This window comes from Euphorbia lathyris, chromosome 3 (genome assembly GCF_963576675.1).
Source record: "Euphorbia lathyris chromosome 3, ddEupLath1.1, whole genome shotgun sequence".
Classification (NCBI taxonomy): Eukaryota; Viridiplantae; Streptophyta; class Magnoliopsida; order Malpighiales; family Euphorbiaceae; genus Euphorbia; species Euphorbia lathyris.
In genome coordinates this window covers 70,844,895-70,854,843 of record NC_088912.1, presented here as the reverse complement: position 1 = coordinate 70,854,843, position 9,949 = coordinate 70,844,895, and the positions used below count along the sequence as shown (strand labels likewise).

At 34.4% G+C, this 9,949-nt stretch overlaps 1 protein-coding gene across 1 annotated transcript; it reads right to left on the bottom strand.

Annotated features, from left to right (window-relative positions):
• Positions 1-3,869: 3,869 nt before the first annotated feature.
• Positions 3,870-8,192, bottom strand: LOC136222936 (periodic tryptophan protein 2-like). The gene is made up of 7 exons (XM_066010629.1): positions 6,560-8,192; positions 6,039-6,290; positions 5,851-5,943; positions 5,329-5,700; positions 4,777-5,121; positions 4,470-4,697; positions 3,870-4,393 (listed from the first exon to the last, which is right to left on the bottom strand). Exons 1-7 carry the CDS (start codon positions 7,778-7,780, stop codon positions 4,196-4,198), a joined length of 2,709 nt encoding a protein of 902 aa, XP_065866701.1. The 5' UTR covers positions 7,781-8,192; the 3' UTR covers positions 3,870-4,195.
• Positions 8,193-9,949: the final 1,757 nt, after the last annotated feature.

Genomic DNA, 9,949 nt, shown 5'->3' with positions numbered 1-9,949 from the left:
TTCTAACGTATGTTTTAAAAAATATATTTTCTTATATAACATAAATTACAAAAATATAAAGGAATTAAATAAATAAGAAATTAGAGCATGTTCTTAGATTTTAGAATCACAAATACATCACTCAAGTTTTCTTTACAAATTTATGTAATGAGCATTACATAAATAATAGACATGAATCCTCATTACGACTAACTCTTGCATTTTGTTATTAATACTTATTATGCACAATTCTTATTAAACGATAAAACAAAAAAAAACTAGAAAACATTAAAAATGAAAAAAACGTTAAAACTTGAAAATACGAAAAATGAAAAACTCGAAAAACGTGATGACATATTTCCATCACGAATTTTTTTGTTTTTCGTCTTTTTTATTGCATTTTTTTCAAGTTTTTCGAGTTTTTTGTTTTTCTCATTTTTCATTCTATTAATAATTCATTATTATGCACATTTCTTTTTTTTCTATTAATAATTCATTATTATGCACATTTCTTTTTTTCTATTAATAATTCATTATTATGCATATTTAATCGATATTAATAAGTGCATGCGTCAAATATTAAACAATAGAAGCTACTAGTACAATGTTATATTAAGCAGCGCGTATGATATAATGAATAAGAGAAGTAATTGTCTTAGTGGTAAGTAGGGTGGAGTGTAAATAGGAGACCCAAGTTCAAATCCCACAAGTAGTAATGAGTGTTTTTTATTGATTTTAATTGATTTTTATACTCAAAACTACGTAGTTTTGAGTGTTCTCACCTAATAAAATGTCATCACCTAAGGGAGGGTTCTCACTTGATCCCTCCCCTGTGTGTGTGTGTGTGTGTGTGTGTGTGTGTGTGTGTGTGTGTGTGTGTGTGTGTGTGTCGTGGGAAAGAAACTTGAGTTTATTTAAGTTGAAAAATATTTCTAGTAATTGTTCTAAAAGGAATTGTTAGCATGGATTTGAATTTACATAATTTTTATGTGACCAATGTAGAAACCTAACATTAATGTAATGTGAAAATTTTCAAAAATTAAAATTATTATTTATTTTTTTAAATATATATATATACAATTTTAATTTTTTAAATTATTTTTTAAAATAATAATAATAATTTCGAAAAATAACTCCTAAGAGCAACTTTTGTGATATGGTTGGCGATAAATTTGTAATTTGACAAAGACCGTGCAAGAATCTTTCTCTCCAGGATACTCTCCAGGACTGAGAGAGTCGTTGCTCGCCTCTCCTTTGCAATGGCAAATGCAATTACATGAGAGTTATATTATTGAATTTTTTTTTAAAAGATCTATGATATACAAAATTTTTGTACATAATAAACTAAAGTTATTGTTTGATACCAATATAAATGCTACTATTAGTCTAATTAAAAGGGTTATTTTTTTAAAAATACATCTAATTTAATTCGGGTAAACTTCACTAATGGTGTACAATATTTGCACCATTTGACATTTTGGTATACAACCTTATGAGTGACCTTTCAATATAGTGTACAACAGGTAAAAATGATCAGTCAACACAAAATCAACACGCCACGTCAGCAGTTTGACCGATAAAAAAGTTAAAAATTAACACACAACATGTGCAATTACTTTTATGCATTTTCTTTTCCACTAATTAAAAACTCATACTTTCTTCTTCCTCCAACCTCTCTTTTTAACTCTCCTCTCTCCTTTTAAATCACACTCTTAAACGAATTAGAGTTCCATCAGAACTTCAGGCGACACTATCGTATAACAATACCAAGAAAATTCCTACAGTATACTCATATTCTAGCAAATGTTTCACTACTTTGAGTTAAAATATTCTAGAATGCAATCATTAAAGCATCCTATAGAAAGAAAAAAAATTTTATAGAATACATATTGGAAAACTCACATGAGATGAGCACCGTCGTAGTGTTTATCTCCTTCTACGTTATGAATATCTTGGCATGCCTTACCTGTAATCTCTTAAATGTGCAACTTTTTTTCCTTTAAAATTCCCGCAAACACGTAAACTAATAAAACAATTAAGGATGAAGTTAATTTTAATTCTCAGTACAAACCGGGTGAATGGTCTTAGTACGATGCAAAGAGTACAGAGTCGGACCAACTTCAGCATCTATACCTGCCAATTAAAATGAGTAGGAAGGAGAAGTTTGAGGAAGAAGAAAGTATGGATTTTTAATTAGTGGAAAAGAAAAGAGTATAAAAGTAATTGCACATTTTATAGGTTAGTTTTTTATTTTTTGACCAGGCAAATTGCTGACGTGACGTGTTGATTTTGCAACCAGTCATTCTACCTGTTGTACACCATATTAGGAGGTCACCTGTAAAATTGTATATATTAGTGAGACAAAATGAAGATTATACACCAAAGTGTGAAATGGTGCAAAGGTTATACACCATTGACGAAATTTACCCAATTTAATTCATAATAAACCACATTAAATTTCATTTTTTTTTTCAATTCTTAATTTCTATTTTCAAATAGATACCCATTATTCGATTAATAATAAATATTAATAGATATTTTATTCAATTAATATTAATTCATTATCAATTTTATTATTATTATAAAATATGCTAATTGATTAAAACTAATAAAAATAAAATATTATCGCGACTGGAAAGCTTTTCAGCAGACTCCTAGCAAGTTGAGAGGTGCTCGGACAGTAGCTCTTCTATGGCATCCGCCTCTTCATGGTGCCATCAAATACAATTTGGACGCAACCATCTTTGCGGCTGAGGAACAGTGCGGGCTCGGAACTGTGGTGCGGGATGAGACAGGGTCCTTTTTATTTAGCAATAGCAGTCCGATCAAAGGTTTAAAGGATCTGAAAGTCCTTTAAGTCCTTGCAATACGTACTAGTATACTTTGGTTGGCGAGCCAGCACTTTACTCATGTTGAGTTTGAAACGAATGCCAAATTGGTAGTGGAAGGCATTCATTCTGCCTCGATGGATCTTTCTAAGTTTCATACACTGATACAGGATTGCAGGGTTATTCTTGATTCTAATCCTAATTTTAAATTTCATTTATCTATCGTTTAGTGAATGAGGCTACTCCTTCAGTTGCTAGGTACGCCCGTTCCAATGCTAGCGAGTACTTTTCTACTACTAAACCATCGAGTTAGCTGTTGGATATAATTTTTGAGGATGCAAATCCCACAATTTAATAATATGTTGATTGTGTTATATATATATATATATATATATATATATATATATAACATGTTGGACCAATTAAATAGTGTTGATCGCAACTAACCGTTACGAATTCTAGTAAAAAGTAGATCATAATTGCATTAAAAAGTAGATTATAATTACGTATGGAAATATGACTCGAACCTTTCATATTTTTATATATCACTCTTAATAAAGATAGTGATCTTTCATGTGGTTTGTAAACACATTATACAAACCTTAATGAGGCGTTTGGTATTCTATTGGGATAGGAATAAGAATAAATGTTAGGATATGGATAATGATAAATGGTTGGGATAAGGATAAAAATATTATAGTCGAGAATTATTATTCAATATTTGGTACGTGGGATATGGATATGGATAAAATCGCAAGAGCTTATCCCACCCTCTATTGGGTATAGGATTTGAGGGATAAAAGGCTTATCCCTCATCTGTCTCGCTCTTCTATCTCCCAAACAAACACGAGATAACTTATATCGTGTTTTTTATCCTTATCTCACCTCATATATCCCTTCTAACAAATACCTCGTAATTGATATTAACAGATTAAGGGTTTATTAAATAACTTTTAACTCAAATTTTAAATAGTTAAGATTAAACCGTTAATCTAAAAATAATATAAATTAAAAGTATTACTATATCCTCTCTTTTTTTTTTAATGTCACAATTAAAAAATATAGTAAAATTATATATTTTTAATATAACAATTAAAAAATGTAGTAAAATTATATATGAAATGTAAACATAAGAAGAAATCAATACTAGTCCAAAATTGTTTTTGCTCGCATACCTATAATGATCACGAATGGCTAATGACACTACACTGTAGACCCATTCCCATTGCTAAAGCAAGCTATAACATAAAATGGCACATTAACCTTGCATTGCATTGCTTGACAGAAAGATGAGAAAAACAGATGATTACGATCTAGGATCAGCTTCAGACAGAAAGAGCAAAGCTTTTGTCAATCCTATATTTGTATGTGTTACCAGAATCAGAAAGTTACTTCACCACCAATTTGGTGCTGCTGCTGCTCCTGCTTGTTGCTGAGCATAAATATCGGAGCATATATTCATTAGAAGAACAAGTATCTGCCAAATCCTGATGTATTCTAGTCATAGCCTTCTGCAATGATTTTAATGAAGGAAGAAGATTCCTTGAATTCTGTTGTATTGAGTTACCATGAGCTTTACATAATTCCTGTTCCAATAACCATTTTCAACTCATTACAATCCATCTGGACTATGTCATAAAAGTTGTGAATGTAGGAAAGTACCTGACACCATCTAAGTATAAACTCTATGTGCGGACAGCTTTCGAGAAGCTCAGCAAGTGCTTCTATTAACCTCTGTAGATATCTTTGAGGAATCGAGGCAGCTACTGCTGGAATGTCTAATGGGTTCACAGCAAAAATGCATTTTTTTATCAAGGAATCCTCGTTCAGACGAAGACTCAGAATCAAAGCTCTGTTTGGTTGATCTTCATTTAGCGCTTCATCCACAGCCTGTGCTTTTAAGAAAATAAAATTAGCTGATGCACAGAAGCTAACTGCTGTAATTCCTATATGCAAGAAAATGAATTACCTCTGGTGTAACGTCAATGTCGAGATCGGTAGGATCAAAGATAAAGGATTCATCAATTGAATAAACTAATACTCCCTCTGTTGTGGCTGCAGCAAAATTCCGTCCAGTGGGTGCAATTCTCAGGCATTTTGTTCGAATGATAGGCCTACCCCGATTGGGCATGGATCCTGGCAAATCATAACCCAACTTTCCCCTCACTTGTTTATCAACACCTTCCTCTGCATCAGAGTCATTATCGTCAATTAGATCAAGTGGACCAGCATCCGTCATTTTCTTTGAGTTCAGGAAGTCGAGGACTCCATCTAATGAGAGATTGTGAGTTATTTGAAACCGACGCAAAAGAACCTGTGAAAATGAACAAATGTCTAAACAAATTGCTATTTTTAACACCAAAAGCGACATTTTCAAGACGTAGTTAGTATAGAACTTCAGGTCTTTCCATTTTAGGCCAAATCGACTACAAACAGTTTCAAGTATATGCATATATATAAGCGAGTTGATTAACACATGTAACCTGAAAAGCAGTAATTTTAAAGAAGCACATCGACAAACCTGGTCAGCAACGTCATACATGCAAATAAATTTGCTGCTTCCACCAGCTAATATGTAACTTCCATCAGCAGAATAACACAAGCTTGTAAAGCACTTTCCAGCAGTTGAGTTTGCTGCTGATCTACGATCAGTCATGAGACGCCCACCAGCAATATCTCTACGTCCTTCAATGGTGTACATTAACAAGCCATCGATAGGATCCCAGAAATGAATCTGCCCATCCAATGTGCTGGAAGCCAATTGTTTTCCATCTGGGCGAAATACCACTGTAAGAACGTCATGTGTGTGTATAAATGGTTCAACAGCACCTTTTCCTTGAAAGACATCCCATAAACGAACAGTTTTGTCCCAAGATGATGAAGCCAACACAGCCTATTGTGACATACAGCTGTTCATTAGTCTCTCATGAATTAATTCAATGGTGAATAAAGAGACGAATCAAGGGTTGACAAACATATCGTGCAAACAAATAACAGCAGAATATAATGAGAAAATACCAGAAATTTAACAAAAAAAACTCACATTTGTAGGAGAGAACATTAATCCGTGCACGGGACCCTCATGACCGCTGAGGACATCCAATAAACGGCCCGTCTTCATAGACCAAACAAATATCTATAAACACATGAACATCATTAAGCAAAATATCAGGACACGTAAGTGATGAGAGTTTATTAGCATCAAATATATCAGAAATGTCTCTCAAGTACCTCAAAAGAATCTAAAGTTCCTGCACAAATTACTTCACTGCTCTGGTCAGCAGCTAAAGAAACAAACTGCCGAGAAGATGGGGTAGTGAATGTCCTAAAATTTCGATAGCGGAACAAATCCCATGCACGAACCGTCCCATCTAGAGATGCACTTAAAAGACAATGGTTATTAGCCATAAAATGGAGTGCAGTAACTGCATTAGTGTGCTCAGAGAAAGTCACAAAGCAAAAGCCTGATGAAACAGTCCACACCTGCAAAAGGAAATCACTGATAAATTTAGCTAATATTGAATTCAAGATCTGGAGGACAGTGAGAATATTTACAGGAAGTTATACCATATAAATTGAGCTAATGAACGCATGCATACAGCTTTTTGTACAAAAAAAAGACACAACACAGACAGCACAACTACATCCCCAGTAATAACTAATTTGTGTAGTAGAAGTATTAAATTAACGCATTCTATACAAGAAAAGCACATCAATAAGATAAACATTCATTCACCAAATTCTTAATTTACCTTCACTTTGTTATCATCTGCTCCAGTAGCCAAGAGTTGTGAATCTGGTGAATATGCCAAGCAATTCACATCAAAGTAATGCCCTTGTTGCTTCAATATATAACTCTCTGACCGCCACTCCCACACAAGCAATTGTCCTAACTTTGCACACCCAAAAGTTAACCAATTCCCAGTCTCATTAAAAACTGCAGTTGTAATCTTTTCCCTCGAAATAGACAACAAATGAATACAAACAAAATCAGGCATTTGGTATAATCCAAACGCACCATTAGAAAATCCCACCACCACCATATCAAGCAATCTATGGTAATCACAGGCAGTTAACTTTGCACCAGATTGCATAAATCCATGTTTCTTTAACAACTTCCATTCCCCTTTATGCAAATAACCTTCTATTTCGCTTGATTCGCCTTCTTTCCCATTGAAATCCTTCCTTTTCTTCACATTACTCTCACTTCCACCATTCAAATTCCCTTCCCTATCCTGCTCTGGTGTTTGTGGAGAGTCCAGCTCCGAAGATTGTTCATCATTATCAAATTTACTACCATTTGAGCTATAACTCCAACTAAAAATATAACCATCACGGGCAATTGTATAGGCCTTATTAACCTGATTGGTTTTTTTATCATAACCAAAGAAACAACCAACAATTGTATCTCTATGCCCTAGAAACAAAAATGGCTTATTCAAAATCCCTTTCTGCAATTTCTCAATACAAAAGAGTCTCGCAGTTAAGTCCTTCGATCCAACGAGCAAATACTTACCATCCGAGCTCCAATCCAAAGCAGTAACAGTATCCTCGCAATCCGCAAGAGTCCTAACTAACTCAAAGGCAAAAAATTCTTTCTTGAACCCCGGAGACCGCCATATTTGGACTAATTTTCCCGTGGCAACAGCAATAAACTTGCCGTCCGGGCTGAACTTAATAACATTTACAGGCTTCTTGAAAGTCATGCGATGAAGTACCACTCGGCGAGGAATATTGATGAAGTGACAGCGGTTGTTCTCATCAACCGTAAGAAGAAAGGTGCCATCAGGAGATGCAGCCAGGTGGCGAATGTTGGTCGAAGACTGCACAGGGAGAGTTATTGAGTGGGACTTTATCAGATCGGTAATGGAAACCCTGTTACCAACTGGGGAGATTAACTGGGTATTCTGAGTTATTACTGCGTTGCCTCCTCTGTAGGGAGCTCCAAGCAAGTTCTGGAATCTATAATTCATTCTTTTAGCCAAAATATACAAACTTCACTCTATTGCACTCCCTTTATATACAGAGAAAGTGATGGAAACAGAAATAAGAACTTGGAAGCTTGAGTAACTCAGTTTATCAGTAGAAGCCAGCCAGAGCTTTGCTAGGGTTTATTAACAGAGAAAACCTCTGGGCCAAAATGGAAGAAACGGAGAGAGCCTATTTAGGTTTCGGACTACATAAGGCAGAGAAGAGACCGTCTCACCGGAAACCACGAACGGCGAAAGAACATGCGGCGTAAACAACAGAACCAACGGGATGAGGCAGACGAGCAAGACGAACTACCGGCGGTTCACGAGGGGCGGATCTAAGGGGGGTAGGGGAGGGTCTCCCGACCCTCCGACCCTCCGGAACACCCTTGACGAATAGTGGTTCGGTCCCGAGAAGCCCCTCTAAAATAGTTAAAATGAGTACTTATAATGTGGAATGTGATTATATAACGTAAAACTAAGTTTGTATAGTTGGTTGTAGTGATAATTAAGAGCATCTCTACATCCAAGTGATCCTATGTTTGAATCTCTCTCTCTTCACTTTTTATCTCATTTTAATTTTTTCCCTTAAGTATCATTTTTAATCATTATTAACTTCATTCTCCTTTATTATTTTTAATTAAATTTTTTTAGTTACAAAAATCATGACCGAGAAGGCAATTTGATGAATAATTTCTCCAATTGATCAAACTTATCAACGTTAGGGATAAAATTGCTCTTGACTGCCAACATTAAGGGTAAAATTGCACCATTTTATACGTTAGAGGTAAAATTATTCTTAGGTGTAAACATTAGAGTATTTTTGCACCTTATCCTTACTTTATATTGAATCTCAGTTGTTTTGTACCTTAATGTTTCCAATTATGATTACCCTTATATTATCAAAAATTTGAAAATTTCAATTTGACTACTACGAATCAAAACCCTTAAGTCGTTATTAAGAAAAAAAAATCTTCATGCAATGAAGCCCCTCCGGACCTTGACCTCTGGCTCCGCCACTGTTCACGAGGAATACCATGCAACGACGCTTGAGGTAGGGGCGGATTGCAACGAGACGACAGGGGAGGCGACAACGGCAGCGGACGACGCTCTCAAGTGGGATTGGCAGATTTGATATCAATTAGTTTTAGAAAATAAGAAAATAGCAGGAGTATATATTTGTTAAAAGATTAAGTAAAATATTTATTTTATTTTATAATATAATCTTTATTATTATTTAATTATCAGAAATAAATTTCAAAATTAAAAATCAAATATATCATTTTCCACCTTTGTAATCTTGTTCTTTTTCTCTCTTCCTTCTCATCTTTTTTAATTTTTCCAAAACTGTTTTTACCCTTGATGCAGCGATGCTGCTGCGGTTGGAGAGGAGAGGATGGAGTCATGGCTTTTCATAACAAGCCATGTACTTGCTTTCAAATTTAATAGAAAAAAATCATATGCAAATGTGAATATTGTAAGCACGTCTAGTATCCGACTATCTTATCCAAGTATTATCTTATCTAAGTATTAATTGTCTATCTCATAATTCCCATGGCTAACATATAATAAAAGAATGATAAAATATCTAATCATTTCAAACAATTAAAGAAGGCAAAAAGCATCCTGAGACCCCTGATCTTGCATTGTTTGGTGCATTAAGCCCTCGATCATTTATTTAGACACATTGAGCCTCTGATCTTTCACCATTTGGTGCATTAAGCCCTCGATCTTTCATTTAGACACATTAAACCCTTGATCTTTCATATATGGATGTATTAGATCCTTCCATAAATCAATTAATATATAGGTTTATTAAGGGCATGTTTGGTGTGACAACAAATGATGTTCTAAAAATAACAAATTCTAAAATAAAAAAATATATTATACAAATTAATAAAAATAATTTAAATAAAAAATAAAAAATTTATTGAACACAATAAAACCTTATTTTTCGAAATTATGTTCTAAAAATAAAAACAATGTTAAAATTGAAGCACATTTTGTGGAAATAAGAAGGGTAATTTCATCAATCTCATCATCAATGTCATCATCCGCTTCATCCAAACTAGAAGTATGTGCTCCAAGATGGAGGTGGCGGCGTGCAAGGTGGAGTTGGCGGCGTGCGAGGTGGTAGCGGCGATGGAGTGCAGTGGAGGAGATAGAACCCTA

Bases quoted from the DNA above. Each gene is read 5' to 3' on its own strand.
- LOC136222936 (XM_066010629.1), bottom strand. From the start codon at position 7,780: ATGAATTATAGATTCCAGAACTTGCTTGGAGCTCCCTACAGAGGAGGC. The intron at 5,944-6,038 runs GTACTTGAGAGA...ATGTGTTTATAG, and splicing joins GAACTTTAGATTCTTTTGAG to ATATTTGTTTGGTCTATGAA. The intron at 4,394-4,469 runs GTACTTTCCTAC...TTATTGGAACAG, and splicing joins TTATACTTAGATGGTGTCAG to GAATTATGTAAAGCTCATGG.